Source organism: Chenopodium quinoa, unplaced genomic scaffold (genome assembly GCF_001683475.1).
Source record: "Chenopodium quinoa cultivar QQ74 unplaced genomic scaffold, ASM168347v1, whole genome shotgun sequence".
NCBI classification, from domain to species: domain Eukaryota; kingdom Viridiplantae; phylum Streptophyta; class Magnoliopsida; order Caryophyllales; family Amaranthaceae; genus Chenopodium; species Chenopodium quinoa.
In genome coordinates this window covers 3,018,271-3,045,236 of record NW_018743175.1, presented here as the reverse complement: position 1 = coordinate 3,045,236, position 26,966 = coordinate 3,018,271, and the positions used below count along the sequence as shown (strand labels likewise).

Genomic DNA, 26,966 nt, shown 5'->3' with positions numbered 1-26,966 from the left:
CTTTCCACAGAGGTAAATCTTTGCCTTCTAGGCAAGAGGATAGCAAGTTAAAAATTCTGTCTCGGTAGGACATGTATTACTATTACTATGAAATTCATAAATGAAGTGGTTAATGGTGGGGTTACCATTATCCTTTTTGGAGTGACGAATGCGGTGTGTGTTCCTAAGAAAAGGAGTTTTTCCATTTTTCGGGGCGGGGGGGGGGGGGGGGGGGGGGGGGGGGGGCGGAAACACATAAGAACTCTTGAATGGAAATGGAAAAGAGATGGAACTTCAGTTCCTTTGGAAAGGGTAAGATCTTTGGCACAAGAAGAAGGGGTTGATCTGTATCATCTTGACTTGGTTCTGCTTCTTTTCCATTTTTTTTTTAACCGAGTTGGGTTCTTCGCCTATATCAAATAGAACATGCCGAGCCAATCTTATTCATGTAAAACCTGCTTGATTTAGCATTAGTTGATTAAATTATACAATAAGACAAAAGAAGTAAGACTCTATATTATAATTAAGATAATTTAAATAAAAGGAAGTTATTTTTAGATGTTTCTAGATTGTCATTGCTTATCTCCTGGCTCCTTTCCTTGAGTTCTTACCAAACCTTTAAATTACTACTACGTACGTTGTTGCTATTATATTAACTACTACATTCTTTAACGTTCGTTTTTGACAATTTGAGTACATGCACATCATATTACCTCTATGATATCCAACGATAAAAATCAAAAGTATAAAGACGTACTGTAAACACATTATCCAGCGATAAAATAATAATGTTTCGAACATATGCGTGAATTTGAGTATATGCAAAAAGTGAATCTTAATGGTATATTTAAGAGATTTGGACCATTTATTATTTCATATAAATATCTAACGGAACAAAAGTTTTCTAATTAGGTTGATTATAGAGTATATAACTTAATACGTACACGTTCTAATAAGCAATAATCAACAAAGACGACATCAATCCAAGATGCGCTTGTTTAGGCATTATACTCTCGATACAAAGGACATGTTGAATAAGAGAATTAGGGGTGAAAAAAAGGGCAATTGTAGAATAAAACAAGTCATAATCAATGGTCATTCACGAATGCACTATATATTCAAATAATATTGTAGTTGATGATAATTCCAAGTTTCCAACCCTAGAAGAAATGGTCAAATATGCTGAATAATAATGAATGATGATATATTTGGATCGATTGTGCTGTTACTGATGTAGAAGGTGAGAAATATCTACCTTAACAATGATATTGCTATCGTCAATTGTGGAATAAAGTTGATTGGACCCTAAATTGAGGTTAAAAAAACCAAAATGTATGTTTTTCTTTTCTTTCTTTAATTACTTATTTATTTATTTGGTTTCTTCTCTTACTTAGCTGCATGAAAACAAGCATAAGTACATATAAGGTGATACAAGACTTATGACTTTTGAATACCACAGTTTTTTTTTAAATGGACGGCTGAGATTGTTTGACTTTTGATTTATCTTTAATGAGTAATTTTAATTAAAAATTATATTTTTAATTATTATACATATATTTTTAATTTCTAGAATTTCAAAAATATTAAAAAATAATTTCTGGAAGATAAAATTTAATTCAAAACATCTTATACAATTTTTTTGTGTTTTTTTTGCCAATTATCATATTGGATACTATTGAAAATTTCACATTGAGAGGGTATGGTTAGTGTTTCAAGTAGGAATATCTCCACCCAACAAACCTTTGGCACGTCTATAATCCCCAAGAAAACAAAATAAAATTAAACTAATAAACCAACTAATAAACTTAATTAACTTTATAATATTGATGTTTAATGGTAATGGAGCGTGTTTATTTGGTAACATTCCAAATTAAAGTAGGTGTCTTCAAACCCATTTATAAAGATCTTACATTATAATCCTTATTATACCGACCATAATTCTAGGATATTTAGTTGATAATCAAATAATTATACTACAACTTGCCTTGTTTAATGGTTAGATACTTCTCTACTTCTCCTAATTGACTTGTAATTTTGGATTTCTACATTTCTTTTTGTTAGAAAACTAAATTTATGGGAAGATTTTTATGAATGGTATTGTCACCTTTATCAAAGATACGGTGTTGATATTTGAATGTGTACTTTAATTTGTTACAAATATTTAATCAACCACTGTTTTCTCCAAATGATGGTAGATTCAAAAACATTAATATAGATATAAACTACGTAAAAAATATTAAGTTTGGATAATAACATTTGTAGTTTTTAAAGGAGCACCTCGTCAAACAAAATATCTCTATAGTTTTCAACTTTCATTTCATAGAACTTTTTGCTTTTTTATACAAGTATATTTATCAAACAAAGACTAAGATGGATGTCTATTGTGCATGATTTTATTAATGAGTATTTATATGACTTTTACATAAGATGGACCATAAAAAATTGACGCATTTCAAAGTGAGGTACAAAGGCCAAATTTATTATTTTCCAGGGTTAGCAAAAAGACCTCAACCTTTGTGATTTGTTTGGTTCAATATTTACGGTCAGATACTTAGGTTTTGTTTGACAAAATATAGTTGTAGAGCTGGTTTTTAATTGTGATACTAGTTGTTAGCTGTGTGTGTAATTATACTTGACCCCTTGTTAGTTGTGAAAATAGATAATTAAGTATAAATGCTTAGTAAAATAGTTGTTGACAAATAAGGGGGAAGAACAAGGGATCCTCAACCCCAGGTACCGCAAGCCAGCATTATAATAAGAGAATTCGACCATGTGACCCTCAAGCATTGCTTGGTCCAAAGTGAGGTCAATCATTGTACTGAAGTTTTTGCCACTTACCGATTCAGTGTCTACATGAAAGATTCAAATCCATCTCTAATGACGTGAATTCATGCACTTAAACAGCTAAACTCATAAGCCATGATATAATTATTAAACACTTTCAAGATAATATCATTATAATTGAAAATTCAGGGTGAATTTGTCTATTCAAAACTTGCAAATAGTACAACGTGGTATTCAATATTAACATGAGCCCATGAGGACATGAGGTGTCGATTGCTGATTGGCCACCTACAGAGAACAAATTTAAAATTAAATAACTTCCCAATTTGCCGGATATTCGGGTTGGATTTCGATTTGAGTTTGGGATGTGCACAACTTATGTGATGCATTATCAACTTCGCATTCATATTGGAAAATTTCGGCCCAACTAATAACACACCTTCGTAGTTGTATAGTCTTCCCGTTGAAATTAAATGTCCCTTTCTAATACTTTATGAGCAAATCATTTTCTTTTTCTTTTTCTTTTTTTTTTTTTTTTTTTTTTTTTTTTTTCTTTTGGGTTTTTCGCCCAATTTAGTGGGAGAAGGCATATCTATTAAGGATTCCCGATAATAACTTCCCATTCAAGTGCTGTGGTGCGGGTATCCATCAGTCCATCATCGAGGTGGGGATTCTACTTATCATCAAATATTCGAAAACTAGTTCAACTGACCATGATCGAGGAAGAATAACAAGCCAGTAGATAAGCCTCTGCAGGCCATCAAAACCAACAGAATTGCAAAAATTTACTCTTACAAAAAAAAAAAAAAAAAAAAAAAAAAAAAAAAAAAAAAAAAAAAAAAAAAAAAAAAAACAGAACTTTCATGTTTAGTTAAGGATCAGAAGTCTTGGAAGTGAGTAATGACTCAAACACGGGACCATAACTCAACTATGTGCACATTTTACACCAAATGAACTGTACTGAAAGGAAGATTTTCTCGGTCTAGGTAAAATCAGATGAGGAAAAAAAACACCTGAAAAATGTGAATTTTACACACCAAACTTGTCAAGTTGATTTTGCCCTGATACAAATGGGAGCTTTTCACACCATTCTTGAAGGATCTCAATTTCGGCAACAAAGAACAATGCTTCACTTTTTTACATGATGGTGCAGCGGCCCCCTTCTGATGGTGCCTGGCCAGCCGACTGCTGGTACCGGCCTGACTCTGATGGGTTGTAAGTGAATTCCGAAGTATCAAGCCCATACTGGATTTACAACCATTCCAGAGAAAAAATTGAGGTAAAAGGAACAGAAGAAATAAAGAATAAATAGAATATATAAAAAAAGATCTAATAGGAAAATCTCTGAATTCAAAAGGCATATTTTTAGTCACACCTTTTCCCTCATACGTGCACTCCAAGCATCATTCCTGCCGGGCCTCTGATCAGCAGAACCAGTAACAGGTACACCAGTTGCAGGAGGTGGTCTGTTAATAAGAGGCTGCTTAACAGTCTGCCTTGGGTTGATGAACTCCTCATCACTGTCGTAATCAGCAGGCCTGTTTATTGATCTAACAATGACGGTTAACAAGAACAATGCTGCCTGGAAAATTAGAAAAATTCAAAACATCAATGCATGGAATAGAAAAGGTTATATATATATATATAACACTACGTAATAATAATAATTCGTAATATTTTCTAACACTTGGAGCACCTAAAGGTGATGGAACATAAAGCCCATGGCCCTCATTGATCTGAGCATTTAAACAAACAAACTAGTTTTCAATTCCATTCAGTCAATTACGAGCTCAAATTAATGTTCACTGATTCCTACCCCTAATGCATACATAGATTAAAAGAATGATTAAAAGACCTCATTCAGCTTCACCCACCTACATGTGGGTGTCAAGGTAGTAGTAGTAGACAAGGGCACAAGGCACAAAAAAATTAAGAAGTGTAACATTAGCAGCATTACTAACACCATTAGGCAGCAGTTTGTACATTCTAGTCAGAATACATCAGCAGGGATGTCCAAATCTACACCATAACTCGAAATTCTGATCTGAAATTTAAATTAAAATTAAGGTACCAAATAAAAAATTTCTTTCAGGACAGATACCCAATCGACCTTTCACATTATCCCAAATTGAATTCAGTAAACATGTTTATAATTATTTCAGGTATCCAATCCCAAAATGAAGTAGCATGACTGTATCAAGTAGTTTAAGTGTTACCAAGACTCTTTGTTCATCTATTGTTATGCTCAAAAGTGTTCGAAATTCATATTATAGTACAATTAGCATAACAACGAAGATACCCTAGTATAGTCTCCTAGTATGTACTAGGCATTACTCATTTTTTCCTCAACAGCCTTGTGTGTCCCTCTTGTTCTATGTTCTTCTCTTGTCCTTTTTCTTTAGTGCAAAATCCAGCCTCACAAGCAATTTGAGTGTACCATTGTAGTTCTAGAAAATTCAATCCACTAAATGATACTCTCCATCTCTTCTTATTGACTGGCCATAGCATTTTCTAAGCCCAGAAGAGTTTGAAACTTGTGAGATGGTACAAAACAATTTTTCACAACTCAAAACAATGAAAGCTACACTGGCATGTATAAATAGTACTTCTCAAACTCTCAGTATTACTCAGTAATCTTATGACCTCTCTCATTTTATTCATTTCTCTCGGCTTTACCACTTGCAAAACCCAAATCTCACAACCAACAGAGAAGTTCAGCACTGTGACTCAAAAACATTCATATTCAATAGTCATCTCAATTTCTCTCCACTAAAGGCAAATTCTTGCTAAATCACTTATACAGAAAATTATGCTTCCCTTTCTATTATCCTTTTCTTAATGTCCTCCATTTTGTTAAAGAGATGTGCAGTGTTTGAAAAGGTGCGCCTAGGCGCAGAGGAGCAAGGCGTTAAGAGTCATACGCCTTTTGTGGTCTAGGCGAGGCGATTTTGATAAGGCGCAGCTAAGACCACCCCCTGAGGCGCACAGATTTTTTCAGAATTTTTTTTATTATATATATGACTAGTATCAAAAGCGAAATAGCATATCTGCATTGACTGCATACAAAATTTGGGCTCATAGGAAATTGGACTAGTAATCAATTCCATGTCACAAAATTCCCTCAATAATTTAGGAGGTTTTAGTTCCTGTATTCCTGTATACCCCACCACACACTCACACACCACCGCCATTTTGAAATAAAGTTTAAGCTGTAAGAGTTCCATTTGAAAGAAAATTTTTGATATACTGAAGAAGCATTTACCTCCAAAACAACAACCCCAAGAATAACCCACTTGGCAATAGACCAATGATCCTCCAGGAAGTCATTAATCATATCAAAGGTTCCAGTTTTGTCAGCAGGGATTTTCTGAAAAGCAAGACACGGGTTAGTTCAGACAATAAACAATAATATTCATCACCATGAAATCAATCTAAAGAGCACTTACATGATCCCAATCTTTGTCGAAGAATATGAAGGCTGCACATCCAAGCTCCAACAAAATCAACAAAATTATGAACACAGCATACTATGTAAGGTTAAGGAATATGATTTTTGTCATGCAAATCAGATTAGAGGACTTTAATTTTAAAATAATGAGAGATACTTTCGTCTTATATTACTAGTTACCTTTTTAGACTAATTAAATTGAGTTGATTGTTAATGTAACTTAGCATTGGTTATGCATAGCACACATACACGGAAATCGTCAATAGGTGGAATGAAATCCTCGTATAATAGGGTACCAGGATGAATACGCAGAAAATGTAAAGGTGCCAGGATGATATTGACTCAAAGTAAAAAGGAGAGAAACAAAATCTAGTGTTTTTTTTTAGTTCATATAATGAGAAAATGAGAGATACGCCCAATAGACAATAGTATGGTTGGTTTGAGGAAATAAGATATACAGAAAAGTATAAAAATAACCCACTCCTGTCAAATAAAGTCCTTGGTGCCAAACAAGAAGTCCAAGCAGCATAAAAACCAGCTAGATGAAAACAGGTAGTTCGCCAATTAAATCAGCACAAATAGGATCAAAGAATGTTAATGAGTTAGATAATAAAGTCCTAAAAATTTTAATTATTAAAGTTAAATTTCAAGGATACAGTAGAGAGACAGCACCCATTCTTTGTCGAAGCTCCTATGCAACCAAAACATGATATAACAAAAAGAACAGCTCCGACGCCGATAAACAAGTATATGAACCTGCAAGATAATAGATATTCAAAGAAAATGAGCAACAAAAAGGATAAAGGAAGAAAGCAATGCACATCAATACTTGCAATGATGGTTCCAGATTATTAATTGGACTAAATATAAATAATGAATACTCCACAGCCCCAGTAGTGATGGCACAGTACTGTGGGGCTTGGGCTATCATACAGGCATAGTCATCATAAATAAACAATGGCATCATATTTAGTTTAAAATCTGCAATAAAGAAAGGCATCGGTGTGGGGTTCCTAGCACTAATCATTAGCCTATCACCTTTTGGGACTAAGTGACTAACCCACATGTGTGATCCCCCTCTTATGATTTTGTTGCTATAAAAGTTGGACTTAGGTTGATGGAGATAGTAAAAGAAACAAGCCGTTATACAATGGCAAACAGATCTTATCAGCTCATACTCAAGCATTGGCAGCTAATTTTCCACATTCACACTAAATTCATTAAATATGTTAGCTGTTCAAATAATATACTTCGTATTAAGTAACAGAATTCCCTAAGCTGAAAGCAGCATTGAGGTACAATCATAGATAGAGGAAGAAGCACAAAGAGAACCTAACTCTAGTCTCATTACAGAAACTATCACCAAATCTCAGGCCACCCCCTTCATACTCCTTCCATTTCCAATTGATCTTCCATTCTTCCTATCTAGTGTAGAAACAGATTTCAAGAAAAGGAGAAAACTTGTGGAAAGTGAGTCTCTTTTTTTTATTTATTGGATAGCAATGAGAGTTTCATAGAGACATAACTATAATTATATATGAAGTAGTATAAGTGGGCGGATCCACGTACGTGGGAGTGGGACAACAGGAGTAAAAGAAAGAACTCTCTTTGCCATGAAAGGAATAAGAAAAAAGTATGATGATCACCATAGTCAAAACACCAATGGCAAATGGAGGGAGTAATGGTTATCATGGGGCAGGAAAGTAACAACAAACAACTATGCAATCTATGCTACAATGTACAATTGCATTCAAAGCTAGATGAACCCCAAGACCTCAAGAGCAGCAAAGGGGAAACAGCATCCCACCTTAGATCCTAAGATGAGTAATATAAGCAACTGGGAAACTAAGTAACTGACAACATATAAGAATAGATGTATAAAAGTAAACAACTAAAATTCAAAAGCCAAAACGACTTTATAGAACCAGGAAAGGCCTACAACTTCAGCACCGACAAAGAGTAGCCTTGCTGATATCAAAGTACCACAGATGATGGCAAAATTGAGGCAGATAATGCCACCAGAAGGCAGCAACAGAAAATTGCAAACATTTCATAGGATAAAGGACCACAGGCAGCGGGAGCAACACCACTGCCACCAGACACAATAACATTACCGACTAACTAGTGGGCAAGAGGCATCTAAATTGATAATCAACAAACTATGTAAACTAAATCTTCTATAGGTCTCAGATAGACATAAAGACAGATCAAAACAACAATGGCTTAAGGAGAATAAAAGGTTGTAAGAAAAAGTCTCCGAGAGGGCAGCACTTGACTGGTTTCCAACAAAGAGGGCAAGAAGAAAATAAAGTTATAATGGGATTAAGCTAAATTTGCAAAAAAAAATAGCCTTGAACCAGACAAAGGAGAGAGGAATGACAAAAACTTTGGGCAAAATCCAATTTACAAAATTCTTTGGGAGGTAAATTCTAGGAAGAGAGCCACCTAATTTGACCTTGAAATTTGTAACATGCATCTTCATCAATGTTATGAGATAAAATTGTTAATATATGTAGTATTTTCTAGTTTAGATGATAAATCCGCAAAAGGGTTATTAATATTTCTACTGGCAAACTAACAATCTAACATCAATCACAAATACACAGTCTAAGCAATAAAAAGAAATCAACCTACATGGAGGACACTAGACAACAAAGCTTCTATGATTTACACACTTCTCTTTCCTTAACTCTTCCTCCAGGGGGAGTGGTGCGCACTGAAAATTATCAAAACATCTAACGGGAGAAAGAATCAGAATATTTGACACATGAATCCATCATTTATCAACCTTAAGAACTTTGGCCAAAGACTTATCTAATATCTAGTGGTCACGTCTTTATCCAAAAAATTTGCTTTATGCCTTCAGCAATGAAGAGAGAAATAACACACGATTCAGAGACCCTCACCAGAAAGAGCCTCAATAAATTCCTCCATAGTTCACAACTACTCTAGTTTCAACCACGAAACTCTCCTAGTGCTCTCAATACTAACCAAATACCCTTTCATGACATAAGGTCATATCAACTGAACACCGATTACTTAGTCTGAATATCTCTTTTCTGTAATTAAAAGTTTAAAACTTCATCACAAATTCACAATCTCAGCCAAATAATTGGTAGACGTTTGCATTAGCATAAAGCAATATCAAACAAATCTGCAAGAACTAGAGCACACCAATGTAGGAACTAGAAAGCTATGAACAAAACAACCACAGACATGATTTAGCAAAGCAGTGATACTAACATACATACCAAGCTTTAGGAAGATTATCGAAAACGTTGTTCGACAACAACGATACAGACATGATCAAAGGGCGACCGAGCTGAATCAGTGGCTCATCAGGACTAACTGGTGGAGGACCGGAATCCGGTGACGCTTGCTTGTACATTACAAACAAGTAAATCCCGTATCCCACCATTGCCAACCCCACAAGGGTCATCAAAAAATTCAGTAATTTCAACAAACACCCCCAAAACCCTTGACACCCCATTTCTTATAATTTACAATAAACCCTCTTTCTAATCACCAATCCAACAAAATCGCCTCCTGCAATCAACAATATTATTGTAGAATTAATCCAGAGCTCAAACAAAACCAAAAATAGATAAATAACACAAACTATTTAAACCAACAGAAAAATTGCCAGATAAATCAGCATGAATAGCAAATAATAGCAAGAAAAATTGGAAATTTAATCAGAAATCAGCATTATCAAAATTCAAAAATCAAGTAAATTAACGGTTTTTTTTTTTTGTTAAGCTAATTATGTGAACCGATTAAGAAAACTTAATCAAAATTAGATCAAACTAATCAGAATTAATAACAAAATCAGATAAATCCAGGAAATTAAAATTTAAAAAAGGGGAAAAATCTAGTTGAAGAATCTAAGAGTATTACACTTACAGGTTGAAGAAATCGGGATGATACAAGGAAAAAAAAATTTAAAATTTTGAGTTCTTCGACGAGAGAGAAAGTAAAGAATTTTTGAGGAGAGAGAAAAAAGTTGAAATGGTTTTTACTTTTTTGCTATATCTAGCTGGTGATAATGTTCGATGATAGAGAAAACTAAATTTGTGTGGAATGACATTTTTGCCCCTAAGAAGATGGGGTAGATGAGGAAGGGGATGAAGGGTATATTGGAAAATTTGAGTGAGGGGTTGTGTTTAAACGACGTGTTTTGGTGTTAGGTGCTCGAGTTTTGGGCGCATTATGGCTTTTTTAAATGGTTTTTTTATTATGTAAGTCAACAAAATGTTGGTTATTTTTTTTTTTTTTTGATGGTAAGAAAAATAGAGGACATTAGGAGATCCTCCTCGCGAGAAGAACTCCTAATGCATCAAAGGAGAGAATAATAGAAAGACTGGAGTTATTACAAGGAGTAATGTCCATACTATCACTAACTAGATGACCTACATTAGCTATCCAATCAGCTGCCTGATTTGCCTCTTGAAAAATATGTCGTATGCCCCAATTATCAAATTTGGTGAGAAGAGTGCAAATGTCTTTAATGATGAGCTGAATTTGCCTAGGAATTGACCAAGTGCCCTTGAGAGAGTTGATGACTAGGAGATTATCGCCCTCGATTTAAATATTTTTAATCTCGAGCTCAAGGGCCAAAAGAATACCTTTGTGAAGAGTTGTCGCCTCAGCAATGAAGACTTTGGTGTTGACGAGATTGAAGATACGCGCTCCGGAAGAAGTCCCGCTGTTGTCTCTGATGATGATTCCTGCTGCTGCCGAGTTGTTGAGAACCAAGCCGTCAAAATTGAGTTTGTGGAAGTTGAGGGGTGGAGCCTCCCAAGAAACCATGATGGAATTAGGTGGAGGAGGATGGGTAGAAAGGGAGGGGGGAGCCTTCGGATAGGAGACCCCGAGGAGAAAAAGGTATCTGTGAAAGTTCTATGATGCCACTCGGTGAACGCAATATGCGCTCGGTGGTATATTATCGGTATTTCAAAGGAGTATTGCCTAAATATAATGGAGTTTTCTCTTTCCAAATACTCTAAATGAGGAAGATAAATTTCTTTGTAGCTATTTTGTATTGTTTAAGAAACATAAATGCTTCTATTAAATCATTGCAGGGAATGTCACAAAATTTTAATTATTAGCTTTTGGTTTGTAATGTTTTTTTTACACTTTTAAAAGGTTTTATTATATTTAAGTTTGACAAATTTAACAAAATAAATATCATTAATAGTCAAAGATGTGTAAACTTTCGAAATCATTCTCCATATATTGTGAGTATAACACATCGAACTTAATAGGTTTTCTTTAGTTTTTTCGAATTATTAAATTCATCGATGACAATACAACTTTCTAGCCTCTCTATTTGAAATGATAAAAGTACACTTTGGTATCAGTACCTACACCATATTAACAAATAACAACCTAGATTTCACATTGTCAACCTCAACCTTTGTTCAATTTTCTAGTCCCCACTAGGGACACTCTGAGTGTGGGGATCCCTTTACCTTTGTCCGGTTATCCCCCTTCATTTCAAAATGTCATGCAAACACTAGACTAAAAAAAACGACAGGTAAAGGTCTAATCAACATCCTTCTACTTACTCCGTATTTAAAAAAAAAAAAAAAAAAATAGCACATCATATTGACGAAAGTACTTCGTATTTGTGTTTTTTTTTTTTTTTTTGACAACGGAGTAAGCAACCAATACACACGACTACTACTCATCTCTAGCGATACTTGCTAGATTTTGAGTAGCCTTACACGAGATACAAATACTACAACAATTAAAATCAAAAGTACAAATACATAAACTAAAATTAAACTTCTTGTTTGGATGGCCGGAGAGATTCATTGATGTACCACCTTTCCTCTTCATATTTGTTTTTTCAACAAAGCTAATTTCAGTACCTACATTTGGATACTTAGCAAGTTCAAACTGGAATACAACGGCCATTCAAAAGCAATTTGAGTCAAGCAGTGATCAAGTCAACGGGATTTGAGTTCCATCTTCAATGAGGACTTGTAAGTAACATGCTGAGATACTGCTAAGTGCTAGCTAACAGGAACAGGATTAGTATACATCTAGCAATGTCGTGACTAGGGGAGAGCATGGGACGGGTACCCGTTCCGATAACGTTATTGGATCGGGTACCCGATAACCGTTAAGGCTAAAACCGATTCCCGAAACCGTTCCGATAAGGTTCGGGTACCCGTAAATTCGGATACCCGAAAATACGGGTACCCGAACCAAATATCCGAACCGAACCAATAAGCTGATTTTTTTTTTGGGTCTTTTTATTTATTTAAAACCTACTTTGCAATTCGTTTTTAGATGCTTTTTAGTTTTTACTAGTTTTTTTTTTTTACTTCCTATTTTTTGAATTATAACAATTGAACTTAAATACACAAATAACAAAAATAATTACAACTATCGCTGTCTTCCGCTTTGGCAACCTACCAGTCCCTGTCCTTGAGGCTGCTGCCTCCTCACCTCTCCTACTTGGCTGCCTGAACTCCTCCTTGTACCCACCTGCTTAATAATATTTTTGTCCAAACTTCCACCTGTTTTTCTAGTATTAATTATTGTTATTAGTACTATGATTTTTTTTGTAACAAATAACAGCCTAATAGGCTGATATTGAAACCTGAATACACATATAACACAGCACTCAACCCGATTACAAATGAACAAATACTTGATACAAACATACTGTTTCTTTTTTTAAAAAAAAGTCCATAGTTAACAATAATAAACCAATACATAACAAAAAAAAAGTCCATAGTTTATAGTTTTAAAACAAAAAAGTCCATAGTAATCATATTTCATAAAATACTCCAAGCCTTCAATGACTTCCGGCCTTCAATACAATCACCACCAACCTTCATGATTATAAGTTGCTGCCTCTAATCAATTAATCATCATCAACAAAGAGAGAGTGTTCCTCACCAAGAGGTAACATTTCTTCAAAAAAAAAATTAAAAAAAAGTTAATGAATAATTAACAAGATAATGAGATTAAAAAAAAAGAGAAAATATTTAAATGTTACCTGATTCAATTTTTTCCATATCTTCAAGTCTCTCCTCAAGTATAAGAGGACCTTGAGATGTACGTAACCAATCTTGTGCACAAATCAAGGCTTCAACCATCTTAGTTGAGAGTGAGCTGCGAAATGAATCAAGCACTCGACCACCGGTGCTAAAAGCTGATTCGGAAGCGACTGTTGATACGGGAATGGCAAGTACATCTCTAGCCATGAGAGCTATTGTTGGATTACCTTTCACCATATTTTTTCCACCACCCCAAACAATCAAAGCTTTTTCCGGCGGGATTAACTTCTCTATCATCTTCTAAATACTTGGCCAACTCATTTTTCCCTTGTACTCAAACACATGAACCCACCTGCCTTTCAAACTCTAATTCCGCAACATCTACATCAGAATCCATATCTTCTACTTCCTCCGAAAAATCAAAAGTTTTAGGGAGAATAGACTCATTTGGAGGGTTTTCAGAAATATAAAGTTCATACATGTCATTCAGAGTTTGCATCACTTTATCACACAAGTACTTAGCTTTTTCAGAATCATATTGTTGATTAATTGCCCATTTAGTATATCCCATTTTCCGCTTAGGATCAAGAATGACAGCAATATACAACAAGAGATTCACATTATCAACATTTTCCCAATACTTGTCATGCTTTTTCTTCATTCCACTAGCCATTAAACTCACCCCCGCATCATTACTCAACATTTTTTTCTTGATTAACACACTAATCCCAACAAGTTCTTGTAAATACACATTAGAGGTGATATACAACGAGCCGGAAACTCGTAGAGTAGCATCATAGAATATTTTAAGTAAAGGAAGAAAAGAGGCAACACGATCCCAATCACTAGGTTCAGGCACCCCGCCTGTCTTAAGTAACTCATACCTAAATTTACCACCATCTGAACATTCAAGCAAATCAAAAGCCCTACGATATGCCAAAGCACCTTCCAGCATTAAAAAAGTGGAATTCCACCTAGTATCCACATCTAAACAAAGAAAACGTTTTGACTCCAACTTTTCTTGTTTAACACAACTCATGAACTTTTGCAATCTAGCACCCGATGATCTTACATACCCTAACAACACAACGAATTCTTTTTATTGACACATCACTTTCTTTCAATCCTTCTTTAACGGTTAAACTTAATATGTGAGCACAACATCTCATGTGTAAAAACCGACCACCCAAAACTAATGTCTTCCAACTTTCAAACCTTCTTTTCAAATATTGAATGCCAACATCATTTGAACTTGCATTATCTACAGTGACAGTCATTACTCTAGAAATACCCCATTCAAGTAGACACTTTTGGACAGATTTACCAATTGTTTCACCAGAATGACCAGCAATTATACAAAAGTTAATTATTTTTTTATGCAATTTCCAATTTTGGTCAATAAAGTGAGCGGTTAAACACATGTAATTCATATTTTGGCAAGAAGTCCAAGTATCAGTGGTGAGACTTATACGTGAAGTGCACTTACTAAAAAAACTTTTCAAACTTTTTTTCTCATCCAAATAAATCCTAAAACAATCTCTAGTCCCTGTCCATCGAGAAGGAATAATGAAAAAGGGTTGCGTTACCTTCATAAAGTTGCGAAAACCTTCATGCTCCACCATTCTAAAAGACATTTCATCCATGATCACCATCTTTGCCAGAGCTCTCCTACTATCTTCTTGATTGAATTTCCACAGCTCAAGTTTACCTTTTTTTTTATCCACGAGATTCCCATCAAGAGTTTGTTGACTAAGGGACAATAGTTGCTGATTTTGATCAATGTTTGGGGGGTATTCCTTACACCGCTTTATGTGGTTCTTCATGCCGGAGGTACCTTGAAGTGATGCACAACCAATGAATGTATGACAATAGATACATTCAGCCTTGTTTTCTCCATCCTTCTTTATAAAATGCTCCTAATGAGGAGAGCGCCTTTTTCTAGATTTTTTTGAAGTTTCACTTAAGGGGGCAGCAACATCAGCAGGTTCAGAAGGTTGGTTTGATTGATTTTGCTGGTCAAAGGGGTCATTATTTTCCGTCATTGGACAAGGGTCATACTCCCAAGGCTCGGGAGGAGGACTTGGAATTGGAGGAGCTTGACTTGTAGCCGATGAGTCTTCCATATCCCCACTACTTCCAGATTCCATACACTCCTACAAATGAAAAAAAAAAAAACAAATAAGTTCAATCATGTATACACAAATAACAAGAATGAGTCATAGCTATATGAGGGTTGAAAGGGTGAACATCTAGGACATATGTCTATTAGAAACAAACAGGACAAAAACTTTTCCACGTCACACAAATACACAATCATAAAATCTCAGACAAGCAAGTGAAATAAAAAAAACTATTGGTACAACTACACCATATAATCACTCTGTGAGCCTTGCAGTACCTTAGGCAAGTATTACTGAAAATGAGTCCAAAAGATGATGTACACAGCCACACAAGTTACTGTTAAACCAAATTCTAGCTGACGAATATTACTCAATTCTGTTAAACCATACATTGACAGATTAACCTGAGTAGAAGCAACTAGACAAATCATATTGGACTACATGATTATCATATTGGACTGCAATAAATCTTAAAACGTTTTCTTAAAATGCTTGTAATTAACTCATGTTACAATAAATCATATTGGACTACATGATTATCATGTACAACTCTATAGATGCTCAACACACAGGAAGCCACACACAACACTATAGATGCTCAACAACATTAGTACACAGCAACTATAGATGCTTAGCAACATCACACAACAACATCACTCTGAATCCTTGTTTTTTCTCAACAACCTTATTTCCACATCAAAAACAGAAATCTCACCTTACTCACTCATCTAAATCTAACAGACACAACTTGACAAAAAATAATAAAAAAAAACCTCAATTCTGAAAACCATAATAAGTACCATTCCTCCCAAAAAAAACAAAAAAAAAATTAATAGTACCACAATAAAAAATCAGGAAAAAAAAACAATTACAAATCCGAAAAAACCACAGATAGTCAGATACTATAAAATGTAAATTACCTCAACAGTGAAAGCTCAAAAGTCGCTTCAATGGAGAGCCGAAGTACGCTTCAATGGAGGAGATGAAGGAGTGAAAGCTCAGAGCCGCTTCAATGTAGGAGATGAAGGAGTGAAAGCTCAGAGCCGCTTCAATGGAGAAGTCGAAGTACGCTTCAATGGAGGAGATGAAGGAGTATAGGCGTATAGCTCAGAAGCCGCTTCAATGGAGAAGTCGAAGTACGCAGAGCCCTAAATTGAATCTGCGATCTGTGAAATTAAAACAAGAGTTTAAGTTTAATTGAATTTAATCAATTCATTGCAAATAATTAGATCTGGCAAAGGGATAATTAGTTAATTACCTGAGGACATTAGGAGATGAAGGAGTGAAAGCTCAGAGCCGCTTCAATGGAGGAGATGAAGGAGTGAAAGCTCAGAGCCGCTTCAATGGAGGAGATGAAGGAGTGAATGGAGAATGGAGATTAGAGAACCAGAGGCAGAGACATTAGAGAAGAGGAGGAGAGAGAGGGGGATGGAGGCTGAGTGAAGTGAATGACTGAGAAATGAGAAAAGAACGAAGTTTAGGGTTTTCACTTTTTTGTTCTTTATTTTCTGTTTCTTTTTTTCTAAAAAAAACAGACATTTTTCATTTGAGATTTCGAAAAAAAATATTTTCGGGACATTCGGGTACCCGAAACAGTGTTAACGGGTACCCGTTACCCGAACCGTTAAATTCTTATCGGTTCGGTTACCCGACCCGTTTTCTTTAAACGGTTCGGGTACCCAATTTTTCGGTTCGGTTACGGTTCTGTTTTTCGGGTTTTCGGTTTTTCGGATAGTTTTGCACAGCCCTAGTCGTGACAATAGATGCTTCTAGTAATTCTTCGTATTGATTTCCACTTGTGCGGAGGGGCACTTAATGTAATGATTTATCGACACTTAACTAGTATCCTTTTATCGTTCGAAAATAGTAGTAATATGGCATCTTCTACACTATAACCTTAAACATTGAATTGATCAAGCTTCAAAATCCTTACTCATTCTGTATGCAATGTATTTGAATTATCTAGAACTGAAGGTATAACTTAGGTGGATTTAGGTGAATCTAATATGATCTCGTCATATAATATCTTTCTTATATATTATTGTAAAAATTAAAATTTAGTCACATTGACTCATTAGATTATCATAAACACCTTATTTTAGACGAGGAGAACAAACTCTTATCTAATTAAGCATAGAGGCATAGCTGCATAACCTTAGCCCTTAGTTTTGTTGTTGTTTTTTTTTTTTTCTTTTCTTGTTGTTGTTTTTTGGGATAAAGTTAGTAAACCCATTTCTTCACTGAAAGGGGATGATGGATGGAAAACTGCTAATAACAAGTAGCCATTTATGAATAGGAGGTGAACCATTCTGAATTTGGTTAGCCCAATAAAGAAATTGAACCATTCTGAATTGGGCTTAGCCCAATAAAGAAAGTGAACCTAAAGTCCAAAAGTTTATGAGTCATAGAATGACATAAACAATCTGAACTTATAGTCTTTACCACATGATAAGGTTTACACACCTTTTTATTTTATTTATTTTCCCCTTTTGTTTGAGAAATTAGAGAAGAAAAAAAAAAAGTATGCAACTTGATTGGCTGTTCATATTAGAATTAAAATTCTTGTTCTTGGTAAATAATAAGATCCCCCTCCAAACACTCTCACTTTTATAAAAATAGAGATTATACTTTCTTTATTTCACTAGATTAAACCTCGTGTAATGCACGGTTTTCAAATAATTATAATGACAATAAATTTTATCAGAAAAAGTATGAAATAGACTCAAACTCAGTATTAAAAAGTATGAAATATATTGTTTCAAAAAAAAAAAAAAAACTATGAAATATATGTGAAAGAAAATAATTAAATATATGTAATAGTCATAATGAGCAATCTAATATTTAAGGAAATTTGTTTTAGATTTTGTACAAATCAAAAATCAAAAGTATATTATATTGCCAAGTGTCCCTCTAAGTTTCGCCTTTAGTATAATATAATTGATTTTACTTAACACGTTTCTTCATACACATTTGTCAAGGTATGATTTCAAATTATAATGTCTTCGATTTTCCATAAGATAAAAAATTGTAAAAAGCTCATGTTTGGAAAATTCACATAAGAGAATCTAACAAGACCTTGCCTATATTTTTCTTAAGTATAAATCACAAAAGAAAGTCAAAGTGACTTATGTGAATAATACTAAAGTCAAAACTTCTTATATTAAATGAAACGAAAAATATAAGTTATTTCACAACAAGGTACATTGGATGTATAATAGACAAGAATAACAATCACAAATTTCACATGGTGTAAGAAAGAATGAAGCACATGAATAACAGATCTAAGAAGACATGAGCAATCTTCAAAAGCTATCGACCTTTTATTATTATTACTGTGGTAAAAAGTTTTTATAATGGGAAATTTTTTTATCACTAGTCCTACAAATTAAGGGACAATTCCTTCAGAAAATAGTACACTCCATCAGATCTGTAGGACCCTTTTTCATCCCACCAACAAGAAACAACAAACATTGAAACAATGATGCACCCATCACATTCACACTCACACTCACACTCACACTCACCACCCCTTTAATTTCTTTTTCCATTATGATCAATCTGATCATATAATTTTTTTCCATGACCTACCCACCACTCCAATATCATCAACTCAAATTCATGTCAGCTCTATTTACAGCCATTAACATCTCTGTGGTTCTAAGGTTGCATACGTGGTCGAACCTCAATCGATCGATTAGGAAAAAATCGGCGACTAAGGGGACCATGACACTTGTCAACTGTGCTATTCTGTTTGACAGCATCAGATCCTCCTTATATGGGCCCTTCTTGCATTAATATGCCAAGTCAGCATGGATGGTGCCCGTTGATGTGGGGAGGTATGATTGAAATTCCTTGCCTAGAGAGTTCAGCTAGTACACTATCAGTTGAAGGTGGCTTTAGCCCTATTGGTAGTGGCAACCACGGCTTGCTTATCGCCTCCTTAACCACCTTGTCGATTACCTCGTCTTTCTGCATACAACGCCATCATCATTAGATTCATTCATGGTTAATCACATCATTTAAATATGTAATCATATACGAAGTAGCAAATTTAAGATTCATAAGTAAAATGATCATGGGCCATCCACCAATAAGATACTGTTCTGAGTTATAATACTAGGATTGTCACGTCAGTTTTTATACCCTAATCCAAGTCAATTTTAGCCAGCTACGCAATTTTTCTACAATCGACATAAAGGTTATGAAGAAAGTTCGCGCTCTATTAAGCTACGAATACAGATTCATGAAAAATTCTTACGAAAATTGAACAATTAAACCCTCTTGAGAATGGAGGAAAAGGACAGACATGTGGGCTTGTATTCATGCAATCCAAAATGAGAACTTTTATATAGATTGAACTACTTCCTCCATCTGTATTAACAGTCACACGGAATAATATTATAGGATGTCTATAAAATATATTTATCAAAATTCACTTCTCTAATGGTTTATGGTTGGTTTTTGTAACATACACTTCTTAAATTTAAGTAAGATCATGTCATATACAATTATACATAGTACATGATTATGAGAGGTTCGGACATGGAGTATTACATAATGATTTCATTTTATATATATGAAAGCTTGAATAATAATAACGATGGTTTTAAGGACCACATTACCAAAATAGTGTGAATGATAATCAGTTTTCAAGGTTGTATAAAATTTACACATTAATATACGTACGAGTAGCATTTTTTTGGGTTGCAATAGATGATCCGTGTATTATATAACTAATATAAATTCAGCATGTGCTGTTGCTGATCTACAATACATCAAGTCTTAAATAATACCCACTTGCTAGTTCAAAGGGTACAATGATGGGTATTGGTTGTTGGACTTCAAGTACAGGAATTATACCTTCCAAAACTACTACAAAACAATCAAAAACTGCTTAGAAAAATATCCAAAAACAGGATGACAATTTGTGGTTTAGATCAAAAGGCAACACACAGACAGATGGTGTCTATTCTACACATTTTCTAACAGGACAAGACATGAAAAACAATCATACGGTTTTGGAGGTCAAATATTGGGGTAGGATTAAGTTCGGAAAATATACAAATCATGACTCGATCTTACAGAAAATGACAATTTTGCTCGGGAAGGCCTCGAAAGTTGAATAATGGACAAGAGTGTCATTTTCTTGTTGACAGATTCAAGGCATAAATGTCAATTAGAGGTTAGATTAGTAAGAAAATTCCATAATAGAGGGAAAGGTTGAATTACCGGATTAATATCAGAACAATTCTTCCCATAGCTCTCATGAGGACTACTGTGAAATCCATATGTCCCTTGTGCTTGCTGTCAAATGAATCTTATAATTAGATAATTCTGATCTAATGTTTGGATACATGAATGAATTTTGATATGATATTGATTCTAAAGGGAACCTTAATAACATAATAGTGATTGTAATACGCAATGAAACTCACTTGAGGGAAGGCCGAGGATGGGCATGGAGGTGGTTGGTACACGGGGCAGCCCCATGCATCGGCATGCATCTGAAACAAAATAAGCAATGTGTCATAATCTGAGATTGAGTTATATTCAAACCAATTGGCGTTTCAAGAAAATATACGAGGTATGTCTTACCGCAGGGTAGGGCGGCTTCCAAGGCCAGTTTTCAGCGGGCTGCCAGTGATAACTCGGGGGCCCCCACATTGGATAACTAGGAGGCTGACAACCCTGTTGTCCCCAAATGGGGTAGACTTGCCCGGATGCAAAGTTGTGATTGGTGTGATAGGGAGGATATGCCATCACTGGTCTGTGGGGGTAGTAATTCCTTTGTATTGAATCTCTAGGGTGCGGCCACCTTCGTTCTTCTTGCTTAGGCAAAATGTGTCTTCTGTGCATTCTATATTTCTGCAAAATATCATTAGTAAGTTTAGCCACCAAACCGTAACTCTAAGAATATAATCACTTTTGAATAGAAAGTTTGAGCATCTTACCTGGAGATGACTAGCTATATTATGTCTAGTCAATCCGTCCACTTTCATCAACTCTAGGATTCGAGAAGGGATGGCTTGATCAACACCAAGTTGCTCCACTGCTTGCACAAATTTTTTATGCAGATCAGGAGTCCAATCTACCTGAAATGAATAGAACAAATCAATGAGCACGTATATGAATCCACCCTATATAGCCAATGATATAGATCATATAATTTAGAATAACATACATCATGTGAAAAAGGAAAACCATAATGATCATAGAGAAAGTCATATAGATATAACCTTTAAAAATCCATGTATTATAACATTATTACCTTAATCTTTTTCCGGCTACCCTTTGTTCCACGTGTATTTTTAGAATCCTTATTCAAGTTTCCACTATCGGGACCAACATAAGTAGTATCCTCATTTTCATGGCTCTTAGGTATGGATTTATCCGACTCCCTAGATCCATCACTACGGTCCTCCTCTTTGATAGATGCCACAGATGTTGGCTGGGGTGGATCCACCTCCATTGTGGCAAATGAGTTGCCATTATTAGTATTATCGACAGATTTGTTTTCCCCGTCAAATTCCCCACCCTCTTTGACAGGGGAGTTGTTGGCCATTTGATCTTGAGAGTCTCCATCATCAACTGATCTTCCTCCTTGTTTTATTTGGGGAGTTGAAGGAGCAGGAAATTTATCACCAGCAGCTGATTGATCATGATCATTTTGGTCCATTTCTGTATCTATTATTGGTTCCTCGGCGACTTGAGTTTGTGTAGCTATACTTTGTTGCTGATTTTCCAGAACTGAACCAACAAACTCCTTAACAGACTTGAGTGATTCTGACTTTGCCCTTTCACTAGTATTAAAAGCCTGCCAAGATGCATTAAATTCAGTAACTCTTCTTTGCATTGTAAAATCCATCACCAATGGGGTTAGTAAAATAGACCTTATGAACTACATGCTGCCATAGATTTCGGAGTTTCTCTTCCGATAGTGGCTTTATTAAGAATTCAACTGCACCAAGCTGCAATGAACACGGAAAGATAAATATAATTGAGACAAGAAAACATCAGGCAGCCGCCATGGTAATATAATAACGTTTGATCAGAAAAAATACCGCTATACACTTCATCATGGTATTTAAGCATTGCTCATTTGATATCACTGTAACCAGGAAAAATTGAACACTTCACATTAAGAATTGAATTTTGTATTCCTAGACAAATAGAGAATATTTTCTGTTCACCAAGATACTTCATAGACCAAAGGCGATGAATTTATGGGAGGATGAAGGTTTCGTTCTACTCATCCAGAAAAACGTGTTTTTTAGATTATCTATACTCAATTGAACTTATTTTAGTTGTAAATTGAACTTGGGTTGCTCTTATGAGACTTATTTTTTAAGTGAAAGTAATAAAGCCAAAGTTGGAAACCAAAAAGATCACTAAAAATATAGATACAATTAATTGATTAGTTTAATGAACATACGCACGTGTTCAAGTCCGTGATAGGCATACAAAAGAATTAACAAATGATTAACATCATAAAGTATGCTTACTGATTGTAGGAAGATCTTTTGCAGCTTCTAAAAAGTTACATCTCCCATCGCGATTGTGTATACTCACCTGTTAAGATCAAAAATATTGAAAAAATATCTCACTTACAAATCATTTGCAACAAGACAACAAACATAGAATTTGTTTAATTATAGAATAATGGGGCAGTTGTTTAACGAAATGACAGCCAGAATGCTCTTTTCAAGATCACATACATACAAATCTGAAAAGAATAATGTCGTAATTTAAATAATCGGAAATATGCAAGTCCGTTTTTTATATCAACATTATTAAAATATTACCTCTACAATGGCAACATGGAAGCTCTCGGTTATGCCTGAGATTGCAGATAAAGCTTCATGCTCACTAGAAAATGCAATAACTAGACAGAAACAAGTGCACATTGTCAATTGTTTTAAAGAAAAACTGAGAAAGAAACGAAACAAAAATTATTCCACACATAAAAGTTAACCAATTTGACAAAAAAGAATCTTGCACAAGTGTACCAAAATATTTCACACAATAGAATATGTTTCTAATCAAAGAAAAAAAAGTGGACTTTATAGTTTATACAGTTCATTTATTGATAGCAGAAAGGTGTGCATTTGTGCAATGTATTGATAGCTTTACTTCATCATTCACTTCAAAAGTTTCCAAGTTTGAACAAATAATTGTTCACCAAAGACAAATAAAATAATTTCTCATTATAGCATTCATGAGTATGGATGTAGCAAACTCTAAATATGAAGAAAAGTTCAAACCAAACTAACCCAAAGTTTATAAAAAGGAATTTATTACTAAATCAAGGTAATTAAGTAGGTTGTTACAACTAATACCTAAAGAAAAATTGAAGGACCGACCTATTTAAGGGTACGATCAAATAAGATAGAAGTCATAGAACTAACTCATTAATGAACTCGATAAGTTTGTGCAATTTCCCTTTTTAGCCATAGTAGCACAAACATTTGCAAAAAAACAAGATGAGAAAAATAAAATAATCAAGATAACTCTTTCAGTATTTACACCCTCTGTCTGAAATTAGTTGTCGTGTTGATTGATGGTGTGATCCGAGCTGGTAATGTGACAACTAAATCCAGAAGGAGTAAGTAGCACATAGTATAATATAATGAGTTTTATATCTAACCTATGAACTCCATTTCCTCAAGCTTGGATTTTATCTCAGCAGCAGAATTTGTGTCCTCATCAAGGAGAAGGATCCTAAGGCCTTTAGGGAAATCCTTCCACTCCAGTAAATCATTGGCAGTGCAAACCATAGCTCGTTTCGCATCGTTTAGCTATGTGGCGAATCGATAATTAACCACATATAAATCAAATCTACAAAATTTTATGCAAATCACATGAATCTTCATCATTTTTTGCTACTCTTTTTGTGCACGGAAAAAAAAAAAAAAAAAGGTACATACGATAAACATTAAGACCTCAAAGAAGTTCACAAAAAGTGAATAGAACTTGTATAGATATAAAAAAAAGGATTATAAACTACTAAGCCTTGGAAAAGCGATCAAAGTACAAGGTTTAGATAAAAAATTTAAACACTGCTACTATTAAAAAAACCCTTTTCTTAAATTTTGAAAAATAAATTAAATCTGTGAGTAGCTGATACTAATTGACCTGACACATACAGATGAAACAGTCCATTGAAAAAGCTTCACAGGATTCACGAGAAAATACAAATATGATAAATATTAAAAGGAAAGCAAGAAATAAAATTAAATATAGTTTTTGAAAAAGAAAAAAGGCAAATTGTACCATGCAAAAGACAAATTAAAATTGAGACAGATCATGTGCCCAATGCTCTTAGATCACAGTAATCTACCCAGAAAAATAAGATCTTTCAGACAATTTCCAAATTTCCCACTAAAAAATTTCAACATTTTTATAATTTGAGGCAAAGAAATTCAAGAATATAACAAACCCATGTAAGATCTTATGAAAAAAAAAACAATGGAAATCAAGATGAACAGTATAAAATATTGCAGAAATCAGAGAAATATAAAAAGAAAGATCACATTAGAATATAAAAAATGCATGTAAAAATATTGAAATATAAAGAATAGAATGTCGAAATTATACCAAGCTGAAAATACAAAACAATAAGAATGCTGCTAAGAACATTCACAACCAAAGCTATTCTTGAAAAAATTATTAAAAGAAGAAAAAAAAAAAAAGTGCGGAACTTTACCAGAAGTGTAAATGGGAAAAAGGAGGTTTCTTTTGAGGAGTATACTTTATATCTTTATAGAGTGCAGATAAGAAAGAATTTGAAGAAACAAAGATAAGTAAGTTGTTGGGTGTGTTCTTGAATTCCCTTCTCTTAATATACTTTGATGCTTGACTATTTCTGTATTAAGAGTAAGACCATTGTATAGAGATTAGAGAGAGAAAAACTGGGGTTTTAGACTTTTTGGGACACACTCAAAGACTTAAAAGTAGGGGTAGAGGAAATTTAGTGAGACTTGGGGAGAGTTTATTGGTGACTTGGTGAGGGTTAAAAGATCGATTTTGGGGATCACTAAAATAGTTTTGTTTCGTTGTGTTGAATTGTATTTGTAACAATTTAAAAAGGAGTCAAGGTCGATTATGGTCCGTATTGGACTATTGAGCGGGTTGAGTTTGTGGAGTATAGGTTTATAGCTTAATAATTAAAAGAGCTATTTATAGAAGAGGAAATTGGTTTGAATGTTAGACCATTAGACAATGCGAATCAGGTCTATTCGTCTATGGTGATCATCTCTACTTTCAAAATTTTGTGGCAATACTTAGTATTTAGAAATTAGAATGGCTATGATAGTATACAAATTACAAACCTTGTATCTTATCAAAAATCATGAAAATATTTCAGAGGCTTGTAAAAATTAAAATCAACAAAAAATTGTTGCTACCGAGATCAACTTATCTATGATCAACAATGCTACGAAAATTTTCTTTATGTATTTTATAGTTTTCTATCATGAGTGAATTAACCTTTTTTGTAAGATTAAGAAAATTTAAAGTACTGTACGAAATGAATGATAACTTATCCCGTTCAAAGTATTGAAAGGTAAAAATAAGACTTTAAAGCTCAAAGTTTTAAAGTGTGAATACAAGCACATGATTCTTATTCTATTGAACAAAAGTCGACGTACTAATCATAAATAATTTAAGGCAGTAAACATAAAAACAATTGTTATTTTTGTTTTGTAAGAAACATGATTGATTGATGATTATTAATCATACTAATATGTCGATCATTCAATATGTGTATTAATTTGTCTTAGACTTCATCGGAGTACATTTACCGAAAATAAAAGTAGTAAATAAAAGTGAAAGCTTAGGTTTAACATGTTTTTTTTCCTAGATTTTGAAGGGGAGGGGGGGGGGGGGTTGAGATCTCTACTTTCTTTTAGGGGATATTGAGATGGGATACAAAATTTATTTTATTTTCAAAATTTTGATAATATTGTCTTTATTGCAATAAAGCAATTCGTTATCCTTTTCCTCATAAGATGTAAAAAATGATGTTATTGAGATTAGTCGATATAATAATTGTCTTAAAGAAAGGTACTCGCAGTAGAATAGAGCTTTTGGGCAGGCATTATGATCAATGCATACAACTATACAAATCAAGTGTATGTATGACCAGTCTATCTATTCTATGCTACTCTTGAAGTGTTGCTATCACTATTGTAAAAAGGACCACGGCATATATCTTACACCACTATTCCTTCTTTATACGTAGTATGTCAATTTTTTCATTTTGAATAATTACTTTCTTCTTACCATATAGATTCTCATTGTTACTACTTCATACTTGTACGGAGTATTACTCAGCCTCAATTATTATCAACACAGTCTTATTTTGTAATCAGTTGTTGGCTAATTTACATGTGTTTACTTTCATTTCTACAATATAATATAGTTTTTTCTTAAACATTGATATATCTCATGTATTAACACGAGTACACTGACAAAAGTCTCATTTTAAGAAGGATATAGAAAGTTGTCCCTATGAGGTATCAAAATCCTTCCCAACTGACTCGACCCGAAAAATTTTAATTTTAAATACCAACTTATTTGGACACAAAAACTTAGCATAACTACAATTTGAAAAAAATCTAACCC

General features: G+C 34.2%; 2 protein-coding genes and 1 long non-coding RNA gene across 6 annotated transcripts; all 3 read right to left on the bottom strand.

The window, feature by feature from the left end:
• Positions 1 to 3,485: 3,485 nt before the first annotated feature.
• Positions 3,486 to 10,264, bottom strand: LOC110732489 (tobamovirus multiplication protein 2A-like). Of its 2 annotated transcripts, none has more exons than XM_021912436.1 (7): positions 10,115 to 10,264; positions 9,463 to 9,757; positions 6,868 to 6,967; positions 6,210 to 6,290; positions 6,026 to 6,130; positions 4,139 to 4,345; positions 3,486 to 4,008 (listed from the first exon to the last, which is right to left on the bottom strand). In XM_021912436.1, the coding sequence occupies exons 2-7, from the start codon at positions 9,699 to 9,701 to the stop codon at positions 3,901 to 3,903; spliced, it is 840 nt and encodes a 279-aa protein (XP_021768128.1). In that variant the 5' UTR covers positions 9,702 to 9,757; positions 10,115 to 10,264; the 3' UTR covers positions 3,486 to 3,900. The 2 variants fall into 2 exon arrangements, with proteins under 2 accessions (XP_021768128.1, XP_021768129.1); XM_021912437.1 differs by having other exon boundaries at positions 10,109 to 10,232.
• Positions 10,265 to 14,810: 4,546 nt separating this feature from the next.
• LOC110732488 lies at positions 14,811 to 17,064 on the bottom strand. The gene is made up of 3 exons (XR_002513494.1): positions 16,603 to 17,064; positions 16,265 to 16,510; positions 14,811 to 15,377 (listed from the first exon to the last, which is right to left on the bottom strand). It is a non-coding gene; the product is annotated as an uncharacterized LOC110732488 (long non-coding RNA).
• A 1,540-nt stretch (positions 17,065 to 18,604) lies between these two features.
• LOC110732487 (two-component response regulator-like APRR2) lies at positions 18,605 to 25,526 on the bottom strand. Of its 3 annotated transcripts, none has more exons than XM_021912435.1 (12): positions 25,048 to 25,526; positions 23,989 to 24,139; positions 23,147 to 23,226; positions 22,847 to 22,913; positions 22,406 to 22,452; positions 22,235 to 22,312; positions 21,613 to 22,158; positions 21,296 to 21,436; positions 20,940 to 21,209; positions 20,780 to 20,848; positions 20,574 to 20,648; positions 18,605 to 19,313 (listed from the first exon to the last, which is right to left on the bottom strand). In XM_021912435.1, the coding sequence occupies exons 2-12, from the start codon at positions 24,116 to 24,118 to the stop codon at positions 19,149 to 19,151; spliced, it is 1,668 nt and encodes a 555-aa protein (XP_021768127.1). In that variant the 5' UTR covers positions 24,119 to 24,139; positions 25,048 to 25,526; the 3' UTR covers positions 18,605 to 19,148. The 3 variants fall into 3 exon arrangements, with proteins under 3 accessions (XP_021768127.1, XP_021768125.1, XP_021768126.1); XM_021912433.1 differs by having other exon boundaries at positions 23,989 to 24,179; positions 25,048 to 25,524; XM_021912434.1 differs by lacking the exon at positions 25,048 to 25,526 and adding an exon at positions 24,939 to 24,978 and having other exon boundaries at positions 23,989 to 24,179.
• Positions 25,527 to 26,966: the final 1,440 nt, after the last annotated feature.

Bases quoted from the DNA above. Each gene is read 5' to 3' on its own strand.
- LOC110732489 (XM_021912436.1), bottom strand. From the start codon at position 9,701: ATGGGGTGTCAAGGGTTTTGGGGGTGTTTGTTGAAATTACTGAATTTT. The intron at 6,291-6,867 runs GTATCCTTGAAA...AACCTTACATAG, and splicing joins ATGGGTGCTGTCTCTCTACT to TATGCTGTGTTCATAATTTT. The intron at 6,131-6,209 runs GTAAGTGCTCTT...CTTGCTTTTCAG, and splicing joins TCGACAAAGATTGGGATCAT to AAAATCCCTGCTGACAAAAC.
- LOC110732487 (XM_021912435.1), bottom strand. From the start codon at position 24,118: ATGGTTTGCACTGCCAATGATTTACTGGAGTGGAAGGATTTCCCTAAA. The intron at 20,849-20,939 runs GTAAGACATACC...ATTTTGTTTCAG, and splicing joins GGAAGCCGCCCTACCCTGCG to ATGCATGCCGATGCATGGGG. The intron at 19,314-20,573 runs GTAATTCAACCT...CGTTGTATGCAG, and splicing joins ATTGTTCTGATATTAATCCG to AAAGACGAGGTAATCGACAA.